This window comes from Pempheris klunzingeri, chromosome 16 (genome assembly GCF_042242105.1).
Source record: "Pempheris klunzingeri isolate RE-2024b chromosome 16, fPemKlu1.hap1, whole genome shotgun sequence".
Classification (NCBI taxonomy): domain Eukaryota; kingdom Metazoa; phylum Chordata; class Actinopteri; order Acropomatiformes; family Pempheridae; genus Pempheris; species Pempheris klunzingeri.
The window spans coordinates 6,258,260-6,282,062 of NC_092027.1; the positions used below are offsets into that span (position 1 = coordinate 6,258,260).

The following is a 23,803-nucleotide window of genomic DNA, read 5'->3' on the forward strand; positions in this document are numbered from 1 at the left end:
CCAGGTGACACCGCTTACAATCACAGAATACATGTGACTTTCTTTTTTTTTTTTTTAACTGTTACCTGTGTGTTTCTCCCGGCTTTTCAGCATTTCAACAACGGTCATCGCTAGAGAAAAGAAAACACAGCAATGCCCCCTTTTGTGAAGCTGTTTCTCCCTTTCACTGCAGACAAAAAGGCCAATGAAAGCTATTTTTTGTGAAAGCTTCTTTAAAATACCTGCGAGTTCGTATGGTGTGAAGCAATACAAAGTATGTAATCCTCATTGTAGAGGTCCCCCATGTTGTCTTTGTGTTAACTGATCCACCTACAGACAGCGCTCCATCCTCGTCCATCCATCCCTCCCTCCTTTTGTTGTCTCACCCCCTTTTGCCCTCTCCCTCCCTCCCTCCCTCCTGCGTCGCTGGGTTTTTATCCCCCTGAGGTTCAGTGTCGCTCTCTCAGGTTTGACCGTCAACACTGGTATTGAAGATGGGAGGAAGTGACCTGGTGCTGTATTTACCTAGGAGTCTGACTATGCAGCCCTGATTTGTTATTTATACCCTTATCGGAGCCACGCTGACCTATTTGGGCTGCGCTGCAACCGTAGCGAGCGGTTAGGGGGAGGGTGAAGCCACACAGCAGCTGAAGCCTGAAGTGGCCTCATCAAGCCTTGGACCCCAGCGCTGTTTATTGTCAACAAGGAGACACTTCAGCTGGCAACAGCAGCAGTGTGTGATGACGAGCTCCACTGCCGGTTTACCTCTGGAAACCTGTGCTTTTTTGAACAGAGACACAGATTTAAAAGCCTGTTTCTGATATCTGAAGCTGTCTGGAATAACCTCTTTCAGCTGATTGTCCCTCTCTACAGGATGTTTGGTTCATTTATTCCTTGAGGACTTAACATTGGATTTCTGTCGACTAAGAGGTAAAAAGCTGAGCCGATTTTTACTCTGTGTGATCATCACCAATTCAGCCTTACTGGGACAGGATACACTCTCATAGCATCACTGGCATTGAATCCAAGTATCAGGTTGTATCAGTCTGATCCATCTTGGTAAGGCAACACCGAACCAGGAGTGTGACACTGACATACACTAGAGCTAAACAATTGGTCTCCTGGCTTTGAACCACAGCAGAAGCCAAGGAACCACTTCCACGCAAAATTCAAACAAAAAGCCTGGCTGATTTCCATTTCATCCACAGGGCCTCGACCGTGAAGCCTGATCGATCCTGCTTCTGCGGTCCGCCACAGGTGGCTGCACAGCTATCGGCTACTCAATAATGCATTGACTCGAGCTCAGGAATGAAAAGGAGGAGAAAGTGTGTGAGCCTCTGATCCTTTGGAAAGAAAGCGAGCAATTACTTCTGGATAACACGGGGGGATTGAGGGCACATGGAAGTGAAACCAGTGAGCAGATGTTGAAGAGGAAAAGAAGAGAAGTGAAGAAAATGGCCGCTGACAAAGTGACGCTGAGGAAAAGGCCGTAGGAAGCTTGTCCAACCCAGACAAGGAAAGGGACAAGTAAAAAAAAGGAATAGACTTTAAAGACTGGAAAGAAGAATAATAAGGAAAATAATTCTACCAGAGAGGCAACTACAGTAGACAAAGAGGAGCCACACAAAGGAGGTTGTCATGGTGAACACTGGCATGCAGCTGATCAGCTTCACCTGCGCGGTGACAGGCTGGATCATGGCGATCGCTGTCACGGCGCTGCCCCAGTGGAAGGTCTCGGCCTTCATCGGCAGCAACATCCTGACCTCAGAGATCAAGTGGGAGGGCATCTGGATGAACTGCATCTACCAGACCACTGGACACATGCAGTGCAAGACATACGACTCCATGCTGGCCTTGCCTCCGGACATCCAGGCGGCCCGGGCCCTCATGTGTCTTGCCATCTTCATGGGCTGGCTCTCCTGCACCGTGTCCTGCTGCGGCATGAAGTGCACCACCTGCGCCGGGGACGACCGCCGGGCCAAGGCGGGCATCGCTCTCTCAGGTGGGGTTCTGTTCATTCTGACCGGCCTGTGCGTGCTGATTCCTGTTTCCTGGACTGCTAACACCGTCGTCCAGGATTTCTACAACCCCAACGTGCCCTTGATGCACAAAAGAGAGCTGGGTCAGGCTATTTATCTGGGCTGGGCTTCTGCCGTTATTCTTATGATCAGCGGAGCTGTGTTGAGCAGCACTTGCCCCCTCATGGAGAGGGGTGGCAGATACCGCAGGGGCTACATAGGCCGGAGCTTTGCTAATTCACCTGTATCAGCACCAGATCCCCCAAAACCTATCACATCTAATACTCTACCATTAAAGGAGTATGTATAGGAGGAGGAAGTAACTCTGGCTCTTTCCTAAATGTACTGCCTGAAGTTTTAAGTCTGTGAATTTTAAGGTATGAAATGAAATCTATTTATTTATTAATATATATTTTGCTTATTTTGTATATCTCTTTGTAATGTTGAAGTCGTCTTCAGTACTTAAAAACATTCATGTTTGTTTGAAATGTGACTTTTACTGCACTCTGATTTCTAGTAGTGCCTGAAGAAAGCCCATTGCCTATAATGTCAAATCAACAGCGTTCACTAAGAAAGTATAACTGACTGTTACGGCGGCTTTTATGATGGCTTGTGTTGTGAAGAATGCAGTGATTTCTTAAAGCAGTTATTCTCTGACGATGTCATTACCTCTCGATTTGTCACATAAAGCCTTGACTGAGTGTGCCTGCATCAAAAGTGTGAAATAAAACAACTTTCTTAAAGCGAGCTTCACAAACTATGTTATGCAACTGCCTTTGTCCTTGTGTGTGCTGGTTGTTCACACAAATACATTTGGTTTGGGCCATTTAGGCCATCAATGTGAACATAACCAATAACCACAACACAGACATCAATGTGAGAGCAATTTTCATCAACCAAGTATGAAATGACATAATGTTTTGTGGAAAAGGCATCTTCAGCCATGCTGTGATTTCCTCTTCTTCTTGAATTTCCCTTTAGAGTCGGCTCATGCGCCCACTTCCGAATCCAAGAGCATGTCTTTGGCCATTTGACTGACTAAAAATCCAGTATTTCTCCAAACATCCACAGAAAACGTGTCCATCTGATGTATACGTGTATGTTAACCCATTATTCCTTTAACAGGCTTCTCTTCACGCAAATGCAATCGGATTGACAAGTCGGTCGGAGTTCCACTTGCGTCGCTGTTACTCTCATCATTGGGATTCAATGAAGAAGGACACTTTGCAAAGTGTATCTACAAGAAGACAGAAGTAGTAATTATTGATAATGAGAGCCATTATAGACATGGCTGAGCATTGGCCTCTTTGTACTAAAACACAAGTTATATAAACTGACATTAGACCAAATTATGTCAAATGGCCTTGTTTTAATTACATGTATACTGGCCCTGGAGCTGGTGCCCTTTATCAGGCATAAACAATGTATAAAGACTATCTGACAACACAATGTATTGTGACAGGAATGTCTTAAAAAACCCATAATGTCACATTATATTTTAAATATCATCAACTGGCATTGTGAAGGAAGCTTCACATGGCTACACACACACTATAGTAATAAGAGAACGTCATGTATGATTATTTATTTTATGAACAGAGCAACATTACAATGAAGTTATCAACATTGCATGAGGTACTTTACCTGTGATGCAGTCCTCTGCTCTGGGAGACTCCATGGATTTCCATCTTTTGTGAGCTGATTCTAAAAGGGAGATATCATCTGCTCTCACTGTCTGCAGCAGAGTCTTCCTCTTCAGAAATCTGAACACACAAGTTGAGGATAAAAGGCCTACAAAAAAAACAAAAAAAAACAACACAAAGCCACCCCAACGCAAACATGACCAGAAAGGATACTGTTGTCGATAGTAACGCTCGGCATCTTGCAGCCACTCCATCATGTCAGAGAGTGACGGGGTGGTTGCCGAGCGCTCAGTCACACTCAGTAAGTCCAGAGTGTCTTTGTTTTGCTCATAAAGCTGGAAGACGGCAGACACCTGGTTACTGATGGAATCTCTGACAGACTGCAGAGAAGACCTGAGGGGGAAAAGGTAATGATGGACAGATAGAATAAGTAACCTGTGTCAAAATCCAAAATCTAGTTTTAAATCCTCTATTATCTCTAGCTGATGTTGTGCTCATATGGGTCATATATGGATCAAAGGAGTGTGGTCCATGCACGGTTGCTGATAAAAGCTAGATAGAAGCTTAAGAAGAGAAGTCACATTATATCTGTGATGCTCAGGGAATAACTCTGAACAATGACAGGGGGTGAGTCTGTGCACCATCAGTGCAGTCTTAATTTCTGTTGCACTATTTCCCCAGCCACCTGAACTTACATCTTCTCACTGAGCTTGCACATCACTGTATCCATGGCTTCTAAGAGTTTGAAACGCAGCCGATCCTCCAGGTCAGGGAAGTCTCTGAGCGGTGTGTTGGAGATCTGGACGTTGGAAAGCGCCCTCAGCTGCTCTGCCAAATTCTCGAGAGACGCCATCAGAGGGCTACATTCCTCCAAAACACTATTCCATACTTTCCGGTTGCTGTCAAGGCTTTTGAAGCTTTTCCTCAGTGCCTGATGGAGAGCAAGTTGTGCCGAATTGGACATTTCAGGCGCTGATTTCAAATATTAATTTATTTATTCAGATCATAAAATCAAAGCCACATGTGTGACATGAATAAATCCTTTGTTCTATATTATTTTAGCTCGTTTTGGGGCACCCGCCACGTTTAATTCGACTCCCGTACCCCCCTTTAAATTGTGCTAACATTAGCGGCTAATAATATGTCATTCGCACCATGTTGCCTGCACACCATTTCCGCTCTCCTGGTGTAAACACTGACGTATAGCGCTGTGATTGGTCAGGAAGCATTTCTCCGTGACGTCGAGCAAGCGCGCCTCCTAATTGGCTGATTTTGCGTATGCGCGGAGATTTGAAAACGGCTTTGAGAAAGAAGAGAGTCGAGCGTCCGAGGAAGGAAAACAAAACCAGGTAACTAATGGCTTATGAAGCACGTATCACCGCGGTTAAAATGTTATTATTAAGAGTGGTTTGTTAAATGTAATGTGCAAACTGCGTGACAGCGAAAAAAGTGAGCCAAATTGCGGGGCAAGCGAGTGATCTTGCTAACTAACTGTTAGCTTGCTACCAGCTAGCCGCATGTCGGCAGTTTCTCTTTAAAATACTGGATGCAGACACACCCTACAAGCTACAAAATGTAACATGGTGATATTACTCTCCTCGTGTCAAAATGTAGGAGAATGTCGTGGGTAAATGTACTTTTTTTTTTTTTGTTCCACCTCCTTCCCGTGCAGACATGGCTCCCAGGAAAAGAACAACTAAACAACGGAAAAACAACCCTAAGACGGCCAAACTGGAGGCCTTTCTGGAGGATTTCGACAGCGAAGGTGAATATTTTCTTCTTTTACATTTTCTTTAGTAAACGCGACAGTTTATAAAGCTGTGAAATGTGCTGTGTGCATGGTTTGTTTTGGACTGAATTAGAAATTCACATTGCCCACCGCTCCCAGACAAGCTTGCCACATGTTGCTGGACATACCATCCTCAGAGACCATCCACACTTGTTATCGGGCTTCTGCAGAGCTCGATAAAGGCCAGTTCATTTGAATCGGGTGTGCTGGAAGAGGTTAAACAACCTCCAGGACTAATCTGAAACACTGCATCAACAAGCAACCCTTGTTATGTTTTCACAGTGAAGACCAGAGTTGGACAGCTTAAAGAGAGGATCAACCAGCTGCTGAAAGATGTGGACAACAGCTACAACATGGCACTAATTAAGCTCCCCAAGGCTGTCAGGCAAACGGCCTGGTTGGAGCATTGCAGTGAGTAGATACAAACCCAAAGATACAAAGCATTGTGTTAAGAAATGTTACTATTGTGCCTCAGAAGCTTCAGCAATCTGTGCTGTACTCACAAAAACACAACTGCAGATCTGGAGTGACGTTTGTACATTTCTGCTATTGAGTGATTTTCTTTACACTCCAGACATGTTGTACATTGTTGCAAAAATCAAACATACTTGCCATAAATGCACTATTTCTGTGTTTATTGTGTAAAATATTGTTTCATCCTCTACCCATCGGTCTGTAGGAGCTGAGAAACCAAAGTCACCAGAAGTGGACATAACAAAGGTAGGGTGGTGATGTCTCTATCTCACTGTGTATCATGATTCACAGCGTGTTGTAACTTTCAAAAAGTCTTTGACTTGTGCAGTTATGCCCTGTGTGGTGTTTAAACGTCAATTCAGTTTTCGATCCACACCTGTGTGTTTACAGAGAGAAGAAGAAGCAGCTATTGTCGACAGTGTTGTGGCTGAGGACCACGCAGTTCTTCTGAAATCAGTCAAGAAAAGTATGTCAAAGCAAGTTTGTTTTCTTATCCAAGTATTCTTAGATCAATCGAGTATATCAGCAAGGTGCTGATGCTCCCAGTGAACGCGTCCAATCTCTTTTGAAGTGGATTTCATGCCGTGTATTTTGCCTCTAACCCACAGCGTCAAAGAAAAAAGGTGCAGCCAAATCCAGCTCAGAGGATGAAAACACCCCGAGCACAACAAGGAAGGTAGTGGCTGACTTTTATCTGAGCATGTATAAAGGGAATATCATTGAGAATATCATTGATCATAAATACACAGAGTGGATAAATACTATGGGGTGTCACCTGTGTGCAGCCATTTTACGCCATTTAACTGCTCGTTTCTAATTCAGGGGAAAGCAACAAGGAAACCACCAACTACATCAAAAAGAGCAAAGGCGCTGGCAGTCAGCAAGCAGAGCACCTCCATCAGGCGGTAAGACCTTTTCTTTTTATTCTTTTTCTCTCTTTTTTTTTTTTCACCCATTTTGTCCAGTTCACTAGCCAATAATGTCACACTAACATGTCCCGGCCTGGATTCAGATCGACCAGGAAGCCACTGGTCACTCCTGCCAGAAGTGTGCTGGATTCTTCTTTGATGATGGGTCCTACTCCCCTCATCACCCCACGCTTCGACCCAAGGTAAGCCGGCAGTTTGGTTACAGGCGCACCGCACCAGCTTTTATGTTAAAACCCTGTTGCTAATCTCCCTGTTTCGACAACAAAGGCTGCCAAAAAATTGTAATATTTGAAATGAAACAATCCCATCGTCATGTTTGTTTGTTTATCCTACCGGCTGTTCATATTTACTTTGGGTGTATGTTTAGATTATTATCTGCTGTGAGAAGCCAGGAGACAAAACACAATGATTGCTTTAGGAATAAAGGAATTCTCTCAACTTGCATATATTGTGATGATAAAGGCTTCAAGAATCTTAAAACTAGTTTTGAGCACCTTGAAAGTGCTTGAATTTTACTCTTAAAGGGCTACATGAACTCTGATGAACGCATCTTTACATGAGTATTATTCAATATATGGGCACTGGAGACTGAAATGCTGAAAAGGAGGAACTAGTGCAATTTGCTGTGTTGGATCTTGTGTTTTCTCTTCCTCTGTGGAGACATTATCCACAGCGAGGGGTTCGTATTAGTCACCATACCTGCTTTATGTCCTCAGGCTTCCTAAGACCCCCGCTGTGAGAGTTCCCCGCCACAAAGAGAGGGTCTATAGCATTTCAGTCAACGGCTCACCCGTTGCAGCAGGAAATGACGACATTGTCATTAATGTCCCGGTTGGCAACGGAGAGGTGAGCGCACAGTTAGCTTGGCTTGTGGATCCTACAGGACAATATTTTATTTAAGTAATGCATTGTTTTATGCAGGAATGTCAGCAAAGACACCTTCACTTTGTTATCAGACCTTTGTCTTTGACCAAGAAACGTTAGTTTGCATGTAACTGTAAATCCTCTGGGACATGATATATTTATTTAGACCATTGTGTTATATTGATTATATGACTTCTGACGAGACAGCGGATTAGGCTGATAGAGCAGGTGTATTTACCAACCAAATGTCTTGTAATGTGTCGACCCAGACCATTCAGCTTCTGGCCAGTCAGATGGAGTCGGTGGACCTGTCGCTGTTGGATGAAACCGCTCTGAAGAGCATCAGGCTGCTGCAGGTATTTTTTTTTTTTTAAATTAAAGAGTTTGGTCTTACCCGCTCTTTATGTAAAGCATCTTGGGATAACACTGTTATGACTTGGCGCTATATAAATAAAGATTGACTGATTGATTGATTGATTGATTTGTTTTTTTGTGCCTTTTCAACAGAATCGCCTCACAACCCTGTGTGGAACATCAGAGTGATCTGACCACCCGCTGTTGACTTGTATATGACTTTTAAGAAATCTTATCTTTATTTCACAGCCTTGCGTACTTTCATGTGGCTTGATATGTTGTTGTTTTTTTTTTTTTACTGATAGATTATAAAAGATACAACATGCATGGGTTTTTAGAAAACCATGTTTTGTAAGTATTTTATACTCTGCAAATATGTTTTACTGTCCATCCTTTGTTTTGTACGTACACTGTAACCCAGCATTTTGTTTTTTTGTGATTCTGTAATTGTTGAATCAGTGATCCTCCATGTTTCTATGAATCAGCTTGCAGCTACATCATTGGAGCAATTATATGCCTCATGTACATAGATTGGTCTTTGAGTACAAAACTGATAAAGGATTTTGACCACAGCTCTAAACTTGTCATTTATTTTGGATTAAATTGTGTGGATGAGTTTTTTTCTTGTGGGCAGATGTCTTCACCATGATGTACCTTTGCATGGGGATCAGTAGGTGGCAGCATTTTACCATAGCAGTTTGCTTGTCTGGAGTCACTGGCTCAGCCTCCTCAGACGGTTTTTATCTTTCTCCAGCTGTAATCTGTCCTCAATATTAAAGCTGTTGCCAAATAGACCTAAAACTGAAGTAATCTCCCTTTCAGAACCTGCTAATTCTGCTGTTGATCAAGCAAATTAACTCACCATCCTCGCATTCACTGAAACAAGAACCTGAAACACATTACAATGCAGTTTTGATATTTTTAATACTTTAATGCGCATCACTGAGTTTCATTATATATTTACAGGCTAAAGTCTTTATAACTTCTTTGTTGTGCTGCACTGCTTATGGTGCTGGACAGGTTGATGAAGTGGCTCTACAGCGTTGCTTCCAGAGCTGCCCACTTTGCTTTTTGTGTGTAATTTCCCTCTATAGGTCAACAAACTCCTGTTTTTGCTTATGTTAGAAGTTCTTGTCCTTTCATGACTTTGTTTACACAGAGGGACATTAGTGGGCCATGTGATGCATTGTTGGCAGGAAGTGGCAGCCTGTCCCGCTGCTGGCAAAGAAACCTGCACTCTGACCTTCGGGGACATCATAACGCTGCCAATTAGAGGCTTGTTAGGCTTCGTTAGGCCTGATGAGCTCGTTACGGTTTCCACCTGGGATGGTGAACTGGGAAAGACCAGGCCTCACCTTGGGCCCAGACAGACAAGCATAACTCTTTGCTGCTCCTGCTGGATTCTCATGTATCATATGCTACCAGGCCACAGCATGGGAACTCTGTGCCCCCCAGCTCCAACCGGGCCCGGTCCCTTCCATCTGTATCCATCTTAAGCGCTTCATCATGGGCTGTCTCTCACTGTGCAAACTGTGCTGCAGAGCTCAAAACCAAACTCTGCATCCCTGCAAACGACAGATGTTGTGGTCAGCGGTGCGTGCAGTTCAGCTCCCTCGTTAGCGGAGTACTGAGCCCTCGCGCACCTGCTCAACATATCGTAGAAATTTCCTAGTTCTGCCTGTGAATGAATTGGATCCTTTTTTTTATTCTCTAGGTGGGTGGAAAATTGCCATTTTGCATGGATGGCTTGGTTTTCAGTAAGCATGCAGGCAGTGGTGCAGTGACAGGTGCGGTATGGATGGGGCGGATTTTGAGGTCACAGAGCAACTCTGCTACATAAATCATCCGCTGAGATGTTCAGGATGAGGGACTGGACCCTGAGATAGTGGGAGGGAGACACAGCTTCAACACTCCGCATTAGCACACACACACACACAAATGTGGCTTTGCAAGAACTCTGTAGTAGCATCTCTTCAGTTTAATACTCAGCAGCTCTAAAGCAGTGCAAAGAAAACAAGAGATTTAAATCAGCACATTTGTGCAAAGTCAGTCAAGTCTTTAAAGCTATACCAGCTATGTATGTATGATATATTGTTTTCAGCAGCTATAAGATTCAGAGACTTTGAGTTGAACTGAAGACCAGAGTGGTTGTTGTGGCCAGAAATACGACTCCAAATGAATGTTAACGTCACATCAAATCATAATTATAAGCTTCCAAGTTGGAAAAACAGATCACATTGGCCTCCGAGTTGTAATTCTAATTCAGGATTTTCTGATTCCACTTAGGGGCTGTTGCAGTGGTTGGTACTGTTCCCTCGCAGCAGTTTGAATTTGAAATCGAATTTGAATTTGAAATCGCAGCCTTTCGATTTAGACTTAGGCTTAGACTTAGACTTTTCTTTATTTGATCCCCCATAGGGGGAAATTTTCATGTCACAGCAGCAACAATAGAACAGGGAGAGTGAAAAGAAGCAATAGTACAAGAAAAAATAGCAATAGCAAAATAGATATAAATATAAATATATGGCTGTGATGAAATAAATATTTACGCTATGGGATATTTACACTTTAGTTCAGAAATGTACAGGTATGGACAGGAATGAAGGAATGAAGGAATGGAATGACATGAATGGAAAAACAGTGTATTAACATCAGCCAGTGATGCTGCTGTTAAAGAGTCTGATGGCTGATGGGAGAAATGACCTGCGGTAGCGTTCCTTCTTGCAGGGTGGGGGCCTCAGCCTGCTGCTGAATGAGCTGCTGAGGGCCCCCACAGTCTCATGCAGGGGGTGAGAGGGGTTGTCCATGATGGACTTGAGTTTTGTTAATGTCCTCCTCTCACACACCTCCTCTATGGAGTCCAGGGAGCAGTAAAGGACAGAAACAGCCCTCCTTCAGTGTGTCCTCTGCATGTTCTCCCCATGTTCGTGTGGCTTTTCTCCAGGTACTTCCTGCTTCCTCCTGCGCTCCAAAGACAATGTCTGTCTGTCTGTCTCTGTGTGTCGGCCCTGTGATTGACTGTCCAGAGTGAACCCCTCCTCTCACCCACTGTCAGCTGGGATTGGCTCCCCCCCTGCGACCCTTAAGAATAAATGGTTTAGATCAGTGATTCTCAACTGGTGGGTCGTGACCCAAAAGTGAGTCGCGGACCCGTTTTCAGCGGGTCGTGGGCCTTTGCCTGGGGCAAAAAAAGATAAGAAAAAAAATCCTGTGCTTTTATTCTGACGGGGATTTCTTATGCAGCGGAGCGCCGTCTGTTCACACTCCTGAACAGCAGGTGGCGCTAATGCCCCGTGGTGCTAATTGACACCCGCCATTTGACAGCACAGAAGAAGAGCCGCAAAGTTTGTTTTCATGCTAATTGAGCAAAAGTTCAACACCGACTACATGAGATCTGGATTTTCTTACATTGAGGACTAAGGAGGACAGAAACCTCAGTCCTGTGCAGCCAGCTGTGACACCTACTGTAATGAGAAGGTAATCAGAGGAAAAGTGAATTTTGTGTACTTGAATCTTTTTGAATTGCACTTTTTCTTTAATTTATTTTGAGTTTGTGGAGAAAAACTGCTTCTGAAGAAAATGAATTATTTCCATAGTGCAGTGTTGTTTGTCACAGAGTCAGTGAGTGAGGATTCTCTTTTTCAAAATACTTCTCAGCAGTTGCACTTTTTTATTTCGTGTTTGTGCCTGAACTCACTGTTGAGTCTGTTGAAACAGGCTGAAGTTACTGAAGTGTTCTGCATGTTGTAACAGCCTCAGGATCAACGGCTTATTAAGTGCTACTGGTTGAATATTATGAATCCAGGGCTGTTCAGTATGGATCCACTGATGCAGGTGATCACAGCTACACTCACATTAAGTACATTAATATTCTTCAAACTTTGTGTCCCTAAGATGCACTTTTAGCTTTTTAAGGTTTAGGTTTCTGTGTTGACATACTGTGATATCTCAGGTTCAAACTGCTCCATCTTTTCATTAAATACATTTGAGAGGTTGAACATTTTCCCTCGATTTGGGTCGCGGCTTGTCATTAAGGGGTGATGGTGGGTCCTGGAGCCAGACCAGTAGAGAACCACTGGTTTAGATGACGGATGGATAGATGGATGATTCCAATGTGGGATTGTCTGCTTTGTCAATGAACTACAGACCGTTGGCAATATGGCTGCAAAGCCACCGTCATTGGCTTAGTTATGTTGAATAAAATCTAATAATACAATTGATGAAGTTAATCTAAAAAGAGCTAAACACTGTTTGTATCTTGCCGACGAACAAACACACGAAAAGTGGGTGATTTAGGCGTTAACAGTCCCAAGTTAGAGTAACGGGAGGTTTTCCTGTTGCTCCCATCGTGTAGACAAAGTGTGAACAACTTTATAAGGCAATAATATATCAAAGTTATGTTTACAGGTTGTTCCAAGTGGCCAAACAATCATTTCTACTTAAGCTTCCTTGAGCCTTTTTCTTTTACCGCTCCTTTTGTCACCTTGTTCCAGTCCCACCTCTCCGCCCCTAACCTCACCCTTTCACCACCTAACCTCACCCTCCCTCACAGTCTCATTTTATATTCCAAAAATCTGTTATCATTAACACATGTGTCTGACACATGAATGTGGAGTATTCCTCAACAAAGCTGTTCCCTCCCCAAACTGCTGGAGTCGTTGGTTAATTGAGCTCCCAGACCTGGGGAATGTGCCAAATTTGCTGCCAAGACGAATGAACCTGGCGGAGGCATGTTCTCCTAGCAAAATTAATTCTCTGGTGTGTCAAGGCCTCCTTTAAATCCCATCCGTCAAGTGCTCCACTAATCGATTTATTCATGTGCCCACACCTCCGTCTGCCACTGTCTCTCAGTTAATTCATACTGAGCCAGCCAGGGGTCGAGACTCATCTTTTGCTAAGTTGGTTTGTCAGTGCAAACCAAAAAAATTGTCACCGAATGCTTTGTTCTGTCTGCTTTGGTGATGGAGAGTTTGGCGAACACAAGCTGACGGTAAAGTGAAGTGGCAGACGGGAGGAAGAGTTAAATGGGACTGAACGGCCCCCACATGATGCATTCTGGGCATGTGTTCGTCTGGTGGCCAGCAGGGTCCTGATGGCGTTTTGATGGGCGGCCCCTCTGTCACTCAGGCACCCCTGATGATGGGCGGGGTGGAGAGGAACATCTGCTGCCAAAAAAAAAAAAAAAAAGTCCTGTGGAAATTAGGAACTGAAAATAACGGTCTGCTCTGAGGAGAGGCAGGAGGTTAATGTCATTTGCTGATTGCACAGACAGAGACAAACTTTGCTTGAAAGGCCCCTTGGTGGCTCTGAAATTCAGACATTTGTCTGCGAGAGACATTACAGCATTTGTTTGCACTGAGTAGAAAAACAGGTTGTACATTAAACCTTTTCTGTGATTCCAGAAAGTACTTACATTTATGTTTTTTATTTTAATTGTCAGGTTTGTACAGATAGTGTGGTGCAGGTTGAAGTGTATGAAATGAGTGCTTCTGTGAACATAAGTTGTTATATGGGAGTGGAAATCTAAACTGAAGCACCCAGAGGAGTTGACATTGGTATTAGACCTATTGGAAGATGAGCTGTTGTTCGTGAGCACTGAAGTATTCGGATGAACAGTTACACTGTTTGCTGAAGTATAAGAGATTAAAGCAACGGAAATGTTTGACATGACGTGGACGAAGTCATGAGGTAAAGTTCAAGAAATTAAAGTGGTTGAATTGTCATTTGAAGAGCGAGAGGAGAAAGCTCAAACGTCCGTTCATTGCCAGAGAAGGTTGAGGAGTGGCCGCTGAAAGGAGCCGAGGTGTCGGTTGAAGTTAGGGCTGAGAGCAGCCGAAATCACCTGAAATGTAATCAAAGCCCACAACGGCTCCGATTGTGGTCGGAGCGACTGGATTTCAATACGTCCTCGGCGCTTCAGCTCCTGTAGTAGGAGCCGTGCTCTTGTGATGGGATCACAGAAGACGCACGGTTAATACCAGGTCTGAGCAGGACCTTTGAACGCATGTGAGGTATCAGTTTAAGCAGAGCAGGAAGTTCAGTTGTCAGTATGAATGAAAGTATCTGAAATAACCGTTGGAGTAAAAGCGAATGCAGTTAAACTGCCAGCTTGGGTTTATCAGATGAAAACAACTGAACTGTGAGCTGATGTCTGTTGAAGTGATAGAAAACACTGAGGAATGTTCACTGCAGGTAACTGAAGTGTCTTTTGGTTCTGTATGTATGTTGAAATTTAAATTTTAGTGAAAGCATTGAAGGTCATTGAACAGTCAGTTTAAGACGTCAAGAGATTCAACAATTGCGGTGCTAGAAAAAGCTGAGGGTTGTGTCTGAACTGTATAGTAGAAAGTGACAATTGAGATGTTGATAAGTGCCGAAAGAAGTCAGATAAAGAGGAAGAGATGTGTCAGTGGACACACTGTGGTTTGTTGACGAATGCTGCGGTTGAATAAAAGAATCGGGAGCCTTTTGCTGGGTCACCAGTCTAATTAGGAGTTTAACAGCAGTCTTCTTTATATTTTTCCTCAAGTTAATTGGACGGTTTATATTTTATAATGTGGCCGTGCATCTATGTGCAACCGATCTGATTTTGTAAATAAATATAACTTCCTTTGTCTGCCATTTTCTGGCTATGAAGAGTTTGAGAGTCAAGGGCACAAACTTACACTTTTCCTAACAGGCGAACCAAAGCCTGCATGCAGAGGCTTTTAATGTGGAAAGCGCAAACAGTGGAGGCACCAACCTGAGCTTTGTGCTGTCATTCATTCCTATGCCGGACCTGGCTTTGGCAGGTTGAAAACAAGCTTTTCTTATTTGGTTAGAGAAATATGAGATGCAAATATCAGACAGGGTGACAGAGCAGGGATAAAATAAAATGAATGCTCACCCCATTCATTACCCCCTTCAAAGAAAGAAAAGGAAAGTGACCATAAAATGAACGGTGGAGCAATGGCCGGGATTGCCTTTGAGAAATAATTAAAGCCTCTTTGCAATGCTCCCCAGCCTCTGGGAAAAATACGCAATTGATGTTTGGTTTACCAGCCCCTCTGTATAAAGCAGACCTTCAATAAACTATATCACCCTATTTGTGAGAGTAATACAGCCCAGTGCGGTCCTCAATTAGGTCTAAATGACACAGCAAATTGGAAAATTAGGAGGAGAGGGAAGGATAATGTGCTCCAAAACAGGCTAAAACCAATTCATTAGGAGACCAGGAAGGAGACAAAGGGTTCGTTTCTGTCCTCCAACAGAAAATCCCACTTTAAGTTCAGATGCCTTACTGTTCACCTTGTCATAGGCCGTGTTTGCAGGCTGATGTTATCACTCGTGTGACTCACATGAGATACGCAGGGTGCAGAATTACAGGCTGAACTAATTGGTAATGTGTGAGGAGGGAAGCCTGTGGAATCTGCCTGGATAATGCATTTCCAATTAGGCGAATGTTAATAATAGTGGAGGAGGATGCCATTTAAACATGAGCAGCACACACTGTCTGTAGCGTTTGATATAATTCCTGTCTATGTATCACACGACCGTGATGACGTGATGTGGTGTTTTGTTGAACTGCTGCAACGCTGCTGACAGCTGGTGGGTCTCTGCTTAACTGAAGTATCATTTCATTTATATCCTTTTATTATCTTTAAGTATCCAATTATTGCCCTGCTGAGGGGACAACTTAAAGGTCTCAGTAAATTGCCACATTAATAACAATGTAAACTATTCATAAGAAGCCGAGAGACTAGGACTTGAGAAAAGCTGAAAGTCAAAGCAACTCAAAGCAATTAAAACCAGACTGAAATACATAAGCTACAATCATTTAGAATTACTACAACCACGTCTCTAAAATGTTGCCATTGGGCCCAAAAAGCGTTATGCTCCTAATTGTAAAATGGTGTCGCCATTTTTTTGAGCATCACAACCTGCGAAATGATTCATTTTGCTATCATAACATAAAACCTGGAGTTTGGAGTCAGTCAGCCTCAGTCACTAGTGCTCCTGCTCTATGGGCCCCACCATGCAGGAGCATCAGTGCCCACATGCAGATGATTGGGATACTTTTATACCTGGGAAATCAAACACTTCTTGCTTCGTGCACCTCTGAGCAACTTTTATAGGAATGAGTGCCTCCGTTGCTGTATCCAGTTGAAACATGCATGTTAGCATGCTGATGTAACCACTAACCTCAAGACACCGCTGTGCTGCCAGCGTGACTCTAAACTCTGTGGTCTTGTTTAGCACATTAGGAAGCTTTTATATTGAAAGAAATGGTTTGTGTCGTGTGTCAGGTAATTTGAAGACAAACAAAAAGCCAAACTTTGATGCAGGAAGTTCACATATTTAATTTCCGTTATATCTAAAAGTTAACATTTACTCAAAGTCTTGCTGACGCAGAGACCTCGACGTTGCTGTTCAGCCACGGCTTTTGCTCTGTGTTATTCATGTCAGCTGCTCCTTATGTGTGATTTTGTGAGATGTGCTTACAAGCCATATGCCTCACCTATATAACCAATATGTACACCACATGTTTGTCTTTAACACTCTCCAAAAACACCTGCTTTTCAAACTACCTGCTGCCAAGGTGGCCGACTGTAAAGAAAAACATCCTCCCCACTTTTTGTCTGGTTTCGCTCGTCGAATGCCGGCGCGTGGCGGCAGGGGCTCCTGTCCAGGTGTGTACTTGTGATTCTGGGCACAAAACAATGCAGAGATGAAGTTAGTGGTGATTATACTGGTGCTGTGAGACACTGATTACACACACACACACACACACACACACACACACACACACTCACACACACACACACACACTTGGAGCGTATGAGAAACACCTGTCTCTCTTGGATTCACGGCAGCAGACCTACATGATAAAATAAGTTGGCGGATCAATTTGTCTTCATTTCCAGGCTCTCTTTTTATTAAATGCAGTGGTGAGTGATATGATTAAGGGGGCACCCCCCCGCCCCTCCTTCACATAACACACACACACACACACAAATGCGCACACATGCACATACATAACACATTTCAGCTCATAATACAATAGTCTCTCTTTACACAAGAGAATCGGATATTATGTTGGTAATTAGTATTCCTTTCTATCACTGGAACGTGCAGTGAATATTTCTAAGAATTCTTTGCTTTTGAATGGTCTGCTAATGGTCGGGCTTGTTCCCGTTACCATAGATGTATGGAGCTAATGTAGTAAATTTAAATGAGGCTTGAAAAACCTTTGTGAAAGTCACATTGAAATTTGAATTCTCTTTTGCTTTTTGTGTTTGAGGGAATACACACTGTAATTATAGACCGGATATTAATGCACAGTTTTTCCATTTTTCCATAGAGGATAAAAAAAGTTTTATTGCACATCTATCTGTGGAAACGGCAGCTAAGCCACACGGCTCTGTGTGGGCATTTCAGTGGGCATTTCAGTTAACTGCTGCCGTTTCCAACGTGTGAGACACGTGTGAGACATTCACACGCACAAATATAAACGATGGCATGAAACGCCGGTACAGCAAACAGTAAAATCTGTGCAGAATATGAGTGAAAAATGATTAAGGCATAATTTTCCAAATGCAGCGCTCTAAAAGTATAGATTTTAACATTAAGTCTATTCTATCTGTGTCTACATTATACCTAAAGAGGTGTCGGGTAATTTGAGTGCAGTGGTCAACTCAATAATGTCAGCCTAAAACTTGGGGATGCTGGCTAGCTTCAGAGTAAAGTTTAGTTTAGAGTTAGATTTCAATGGTCTTTCATTCAGCAACTCTGACAAATGAGGTTAAAATATAATCTTAGAGCGAAGTGTTTCCAAATAACATTGTCTTATTAATTCTTCAGTCTTATTTCTCACTCTTGTTGACAACGCTGGATGACATTGACAGAAAACGTTAATGTAGCTGACGCTTACTTTACTGATTTCTTTGCAGCAATACATTTACAGCACTACACAGGGGAGTCACAGAGTGGAAACTCTTGAAGCACCACAAAAGCCAGGATCTAATTCTGTGTCACCGAGATGGGATTTGCATTCGTAGCGTTAAGAGTCACCGTGGAACCTTTTCATAAAGTGGTCGCACTGCAGAGAAAGACATCAAAATGGAGCCAAAGTTGGAGGGGTGGCTGACAGCAGTTCTGCTGCTGAAGGACTGGATTAGGCAACTTTGAAAACTCCTTTAACACCCTTTTGAAAGCAGTTTTTCTGGTACAAGTCATCTGTCGATAAATCTCTCTCCATCAAAGTAGGAGATGTTTGACTTTTTAACTTTGGGAGTTTTCAGCCGAACACTGTGCACCTATTGATTCAGTCTCTTGCTTCGTTACGGTTGTTCCTTTACTGAGAGAGAGAAGGAGACAGAATGGGGGTACGAAGGAATTTCAATACAAAACACCTCCCAGTTCCCTCCGCATGGTCCGTTTGCATTATGAGGTACAGATATCTAAAAAAAAAAAAAAGTAGCCAAAGAAAACCGCAGCAAACTGAAAATGTAAAGTATTTTGGGGCCAACTTACGGCTTCACTAGAGAATAGATGGAGGAGAAATAACAGGAAATGTGTCCGGCCAGATTCAAGCCGGGGTCGTTGTACTTCACGGCCAGCGCCTCAGACCCCGAGGCCACCAGTGTGTTCTGAGCTGAAAATCTTTGCCTTTGAGTGTGTCCACATGATGAATTTAACATCAGTGTTCATGCTGCTTTAGTACACTCTGCTATTCTGCTCTCCACCAACCCCTGAATGAAAAACCTCTTTAGCTGTTAAATGTTCCACCATGTTTACCAGCTAGCAGCTAAGTTTGCCTGTTATTCTGCTCAGGGCAGGTAGTGTACAGTGGGTTTGTCAAAGTTATTTTTTTTTGCTGAAAATAGCTGCCTGCTGTTACTGGGAACAAGGGCGATGTGAGTGGAGTTCTAGAAAACAAAACATTAAGCCGAAAGACCCCGAACAGGTTTGTAGAGCCGAGAGAAGCTGCAGAGTTGGTGATAATTTTCTGTGGGTTTGTCAGTACAAGTGACAGCTTAGTCATGTGGTGCTGTTAATATAAAATATTGATCGGTTGAGCGTTAACACGTCTACACACTTGGTGCCGCAAGTAAGATGCACACACACACACACGCACACACACACACACACGCAGATACGTAAGTGAGTGAAGATAGGTTGCTGCTCTATCACTCTGCTCATGTGTCTGTGGTCTCAGAGCAGAAGGGGGTGCGTGTAGAGCCGAGTGAGTAAAACGCTGACCTCGCTGTACGCAGCGTGCCGGCGTGCTGTTAGCAGAAAGCACTGTTCCTCTGTCATGCATCACAGAGCTGTCGACCTGCAGACCCCCACGCCTGCCCGCTCAGACGCAAAAATGTGCAAAGTGTTTTTAAGTGCTCTCCCCTCAAGTCTCTGGTAGCAGGTGCCCATTTCCTCGCCTGTTTTCCTGGAAAAATAGGACCCAACATTAAAGACCCACAGAGGCCCGTCACGCCTGTTAAAATGCTGACTTGCTGATTTTTTTTCCCCTCCTGCATAATCAGTACCTGACATTAACAGTGGTGGGTTGGGTGCATTAATATCAGTATTTTCTTCTTTGTGGCCTCTAAGAAGGACAGCCTCTGCTGATGGAACAGATTAGAGGTGGAACAAATTGAATTTAAATTGCAACATTACATGATATTTGTTGTCATGCGCGGCTCTTGGTGGTGTCCTCTAATGACTTTCTCTCTTCCACATGTGCCTGACGTTCCTTTAGAAACAATCGGGGCTACAGGTGCTGCGAAAGCATGTTTGCATATTTGCATCATCTTTGGTTTTCTCTTGACATTACAGCGGCGAGAGAGCAGATTCAGCGTTCTCCCGGCATGTCTGAGTGCGAGTCGCACTTATCTGAAGTTTCACGGTGATCAGAGCTACACAGAGCTTATTCAAACTGACTGAGCGAGCCTACATTGTGGTTGCACCTGCCAGGGGCTTCAGTAATACAGCAGCTCAGCAGGTTTAACACAGATTATTGCTGGTATCCTGCCGAAAGACCCTTTCTTTATTTTTGCTTGTTCTTTTTCTACAAGAACCGACAGTTGACATGGTCTGTTACATGTAAAACAGTTTTTATATCCTTGCAGCAGAGCCCAAAAGATTAAAAACATTGTGCAAAAAGTAATTTTTTTTTCATTTCCATTTAGCTTTTGGGAAGACGGGCTCGGTAGAACACTGATGTGATTTAAATTGACTGAGGATAGTGTGGTCTCAGATGTCTCCTGCTCTAAAGGCTGCTCATCCTTCTGCCTCAGCTCTGTGAATTAATATTACAACTGAATCCATTTTAAAGCTTATTGAGTATTGTTGTCTCTTTTTGTGGTAACATGCCTTCAAATCTCATCGAATACACAGATTTTGTAGTGAAAACATGTCAATACAAAAGCACCCTCATAGTGCCTTTTCTTTTTCTCTTGTTAAAAGAGAGTGGCACAGCCGTATGCAGCATCATATGGTCGTCTGCAAATATATTATCCAATAAATTACACTGCCTCTCTGTCCTTCTCTGAAACATGCTTCTGCAGCCATAGAGCTTATTACCTCGACTGCTGAAAGACTGAAACGTTTTATTTGTCACATGCTCATACAACATGTGCAGTGACATCAGCTTCAACCTGAAAAAGCAAATGCTTCTGGTTCAGTGCTCGGGACATATCTAACATCCCCTGTAGAGCACCCTGGATCACTGGTAATGCTCACATCATTGGGGTGCGTATTGGCAGCATATTGAACTTATCCCACGTCCTCCAGGATTCATATTCCTCATATATGCTTGCAGTCTTTCCATATTTTAATTTTACCGCTGTCATTTCTGTCTTCCCTGAGCTAACAACATATTGCATGTCTGTACGTTCTGGAAGAGAAATCCTCTTCCTCAGGTTTTTTTTTCCTCGTTCGAGTCGAGGGTCGAGGGGTGGAGGATGTCCAGTGCTGTACAGGCTTGCAAAGCACTTAAAGTGTGTTATTATGTGTTAAGATGTTGGGCTCTATGAATACAGTAGACGTGACTTCATGTCTACTGGCCCTGTTGTCTCACTCCTACCTTTGCAGACAGCCGTTGGTGGAAATGAAGCTTCATAAAGCTCTGAGACAATGATACACGCAATTTGATAGATGGATCGATAGCTCAAAAGGCCAATAGGCTGATAGACAGATCAGTAGAGCTATAGATTGATCGTCCACTAAGAAACAGAACAGGAGAGAAAAACAAAAAGTGAATGAATGAATGAATAAAATATAAGTTTAACAAACTGAAATGAAACTTTAAATATAGAGAGACAGAGACGGATACTGCCCTGTTTGTGTGGACTGACTCGAGGGAGAGTGAGTGACTCCCTCCCTAAGATGTGGAGGCGGTGGGAAAAAAAGGACTAAAATTGACGCAGGGATCGACTTTTCAGTGACCTTGCTCGTGAATGACAGGTCGTTCCACTTGCTGCATGAAGGCACTGCATCAGAAAATGTGAACAAGCAAAAAGGCCAAGTTGAGAAATATATCACTGCCATATTATCATATAAGCGCTAATAAGACGCAAATAAAAAAAAAAAGTAATTTCTGGGAGCATTCATCTGTGCCGACAGAAATTGTTTAAACCACTTGAGGACTTGATGTTACGGAAAAGGAATTTTCTGAGAGCTGGTAAAGTATTTGTGTATTGATTTGAGGCTGAGCCTTATGGCGGTTTTAATACTCAGTCGATAGGTGTCAGGGCTACTGTATGTGAACAGGAACATTAAGTGTCAGATGGAGGTAATGAAAGGAAACGGTTTGCTGTCAGATATGACCTTATTACCACGGTGAGTTTAGATAGGTCAACATGTCCGCAGGTTATGAGTTAAGGTGTAATCATTCACTGTAGCACAGCCTGCCTTACTACGCGGAATATACCTTTATTATACTATTAAATGCACTGTTAATGTTCTGATAATACAAGACGACAATCAGGGTAAACACTTAGCAGAAATAGACATTTCTGATCATTTTTGGCCTTAGAATAATAAGAAATATTCTAATACTGCTTCAAGCTATTCCTTGCATATATTTTTATCACCAGAAGAATAAAAAATCTTTCATATGATATATTCCTTACCGTGCTCCTATCCTTATTTGTCTCCAATCCCCTGATATCTTGGTGGCTATATTACACAGCTGAGTCTATCTTTGAAGGAATCAAGGCAATAAAAGGCTTTATTTACCCTTATCTGGAGCAGACCCCCAAAAACTCCACAGCATAATACAGGCCGAGACACTTTTCAACAGGCAAAAGGTTCCCGGTCCTGTCCCCCGGCAGGATTTTCTTCTTATATTCGTTTATTAAAAAGTCTTATTCCTTGTCACTGTGCATTGTACATTATTGCGCTAGATTTCTTGGAGGGAATCATCTCCCAGGAGCTGGTGAGGCTAATGGAGGGACGGCGCTGAGGAGAGGAGGAATGAAACTTCAGGTTGCTAAATCAGGTCTTGCCTTGCACCACTTAATAATGAAAAGCAATTACAGGCAGGCTTAGCAAAGGCGTTTTTTTTTTTCTCTTTATTTATCAAAGGAACCCCAGTTGTCCTGGATGTCTAATGCATGTTGTCATAGTTTTGAGAATTGCTTTCTGTTTTGTTCATCCACTGACTTCGCTGCTCAGTTTTTGTAGCTTTCTTGCGAGTATCTTTGTTGAACAATGATGTTTCTACTGCTATAACTCAGAGGTCTGCCTGCTGAATTCTCTCTTTTTTTTTTTTACAGAGAAATAGACAGTCGTGCTTTTCAAATCTCAAAAGCACAGGTCCAGTTTATCAGCAGCAATATTTGACTGACAGATTGGTTTGATTGAAGGCTGTTATACAAAATACTTGCTTATATTTGGTTGTTTCCATCTTTGATTATTTTAGCAGTGGTAATAGCATCTATCATTTTAAATAACAAATATACTGCTTGTTTCCAATGAAAGCGACTATGTGTAGATTCTGTGTGTGATTTTAGACTCATCAGGGCATCAACAGCCTGACTGAATGTGTTGTTGGTTGTAAATAAGATTAAGAGTGCAAAGCCACAAGATTGGACCTGGAACCTTTTCCTATGAGCTGAATGCTAACGTCAGCATGCTCACTGGTGTCCTGTCAAATGGTCAATTTGTGATGCTTCGAAAGTCGACCCAGCGCTCAGTTGAGTTTCCAAGTGATCACAGGTTTTTTTGGATTTGGCGATGCTTCTGGGCACTACAAGCAAGATCAGGAAGGGGAACTTTAACAAAGGCAGGCAGCTTTCCAAAGAGTGGGCTGTACCCTACAAGCCCCCAGGTGGCCTGTTTGTGTAGCACCTGTCTATAGTCCAGAGTAGATGTCTATAGTCATTAAGAATAAGGTGATAACTCCACCTGGCATTGTGTTAAACTCTGCTACTCCTGCTGTTATATCTGTGAATCCTCACTGCGTTGCATGAATATTTAATCCTACTGTGACAGATGCCCGGGGTTAAAATTCTGGGATGACTGACTTATGGCAGGAGGAGCTTTTGGCAAATTGTGATGACGCAGGGTGACCTTGTTGCTTTTGGCATTCCTGTACAAAGATAAATACATTAAAAGTGAAAGAAGCCACCAGAATCGTGTGACAGCCACCTCGGCGTTTCCTGCAAGGTGTGATGGATGGTGCGAGCCCCTCGCAGCGTGTCTTTTTCGCAAGCTTTCCATGGTGGCGCGCTGGCACGGAGTATGCGGCGAGGTGGCGTGTTGGGATGAAGG

The 23,803-nt window shown here is 43.1% G+C and overlaps 3 protein-coding genes across 3 annotated transcripts; 2 read left to right on the forward strand and 1 right to left on the reverse strand.

The window, feature by feature from the left end:
- The first annotated feature begins 1,477 nt into the window (after nucleotides 1–1,477).
- cldn35 (claudin 35) lies at nucleotides 1,478–2,769 on the forward strand. Its single transcript, XM_070846453.1, has one exon. It carries the CDS (start codon nucleotides 1,618–1,620, stop codon nucleotides 2,305–2,307), a length of 690 nt encoding a protein of 229 aa, XP_070702554.1. The 5' UTR covers nucleotides 1,478–1,617; the 3' UTR covers nucleotides 2,308–2,769.
- A 99-nt stretch (nucleotides 2,770–2,868) lies between these two features.
- On the reverse strand, nucleotides 2,869–4,793 carry airim (AFG2 interacting ribosome maturation factor). Its single transcript, XM_070846454.1, has 4 exons — nucleotides 4,336–4,793; nucleotides 3,854–4,033; nucleotides 3,642–3,760; nucleotides 2,869–3,234 (listed from the first exon to the last, which is right to left on the reverse strand). The coding sequence occupies exons 1-4, from the start codon at nucleotides 4,602–4,604 to the stop codon at nucleotides 3,194–3,196; spliced, it is 609 nt and encodes a 202-aa protein (XP_070702555.1). The 5' UTR covers nucleotides 4,605–4,793; the 3' UTR covers nucleotides 2,869–3,193.
- A 132-nt stretch (nucleotides 4,794–4,925) lies between these two features.
- On the forward strand, nucleotides 4,926–8,603 carry cdca8 (cell division cycle associated 8). Its single transcript, XM_070846757.1, has 11 exons — nucleotides 4,926–4,989; nucleotides 5,313–5,405; nucleotides 5,712–5,840; nucleotides 6,109–6,149; nucleotides 6,294–6,369; nucleotides 6,512–6,579; nucleotides 6,726–6,808; nucleotides 6,916–7,014; nucleotides 7,549–7,678; nucleotides 7,966–8,052; nucleotides 8,204–8,603. The coding sequence occupies exons 2-11, from the start codon at nucleotides 5,315–5,317 to the stop codon at nucleotides 8,237–8,239; spliced, it is 840 nt and encodes a 279-aa protein (XP_070702858.1). The 5' UTR covers nucleotides 4,926–4,989; nucleotides 5,313–5,314; the 3' UTR covers nucleotides 8,240–8,603.
- The last annotated feature ends 15,200 nt before the right edge of the window (nucleotides 8,604–23,803 follow it).

Excerpts from the sequence above, each read along its gene's own strand:
- cdca8 (XM_070846757.1), top strand. The coding sequence starts at position 5,315 with ATGGCTCCCAGGAAAAGAACAACTAAACAACGGAAAAACAACCCTAAG. Across the intron at positions 6,370-6,511 it reads TCTGAAATCAGTCAAGAAAA|CGTCAAAGAAAAAAGGTGCA; the intron begins GTATGTCAAAGC and ends TCTAACCCACAG. Across the intron at positions 7,015-7,548 it reads ACCCCACGCTTCGACCCAAG|GCTTCCTAAGACCCCCGCTG; the intron begins GTAAGCCGGCAG and ends TTATGTCCTCAG.
- airim (XM_070846454.1), bottom strand. The coding sequence starts at position 4,604 with ATGTCCAATTCGGCACAACTTGCTCTCCATCAGGCACTGAGGAAAAGC. Across the intron at positions 3,761-3,853 it reads GAGCGTTACTATCGACAACA|ATTTCTGAAGAGGAAGACTC; the intron begins GTATCCTTTCTG and ends TTGTGTGTTCAG. Across the intron at positions 3,235-3,641 it reads AGCAGAGGACTGCATCACAG|ATACACTTTGCAAAGTGTCC; the intron begins GTAAAGTACCTC and ends GTCTTCTTGTAG.
- cldn35 (XM_070846453.1), top strand. The coding sequence starts at position 1,618 with ATGGTGAACACTGGCATGCAGCTGATCAGCTTCACCTGCGCGGTGACA.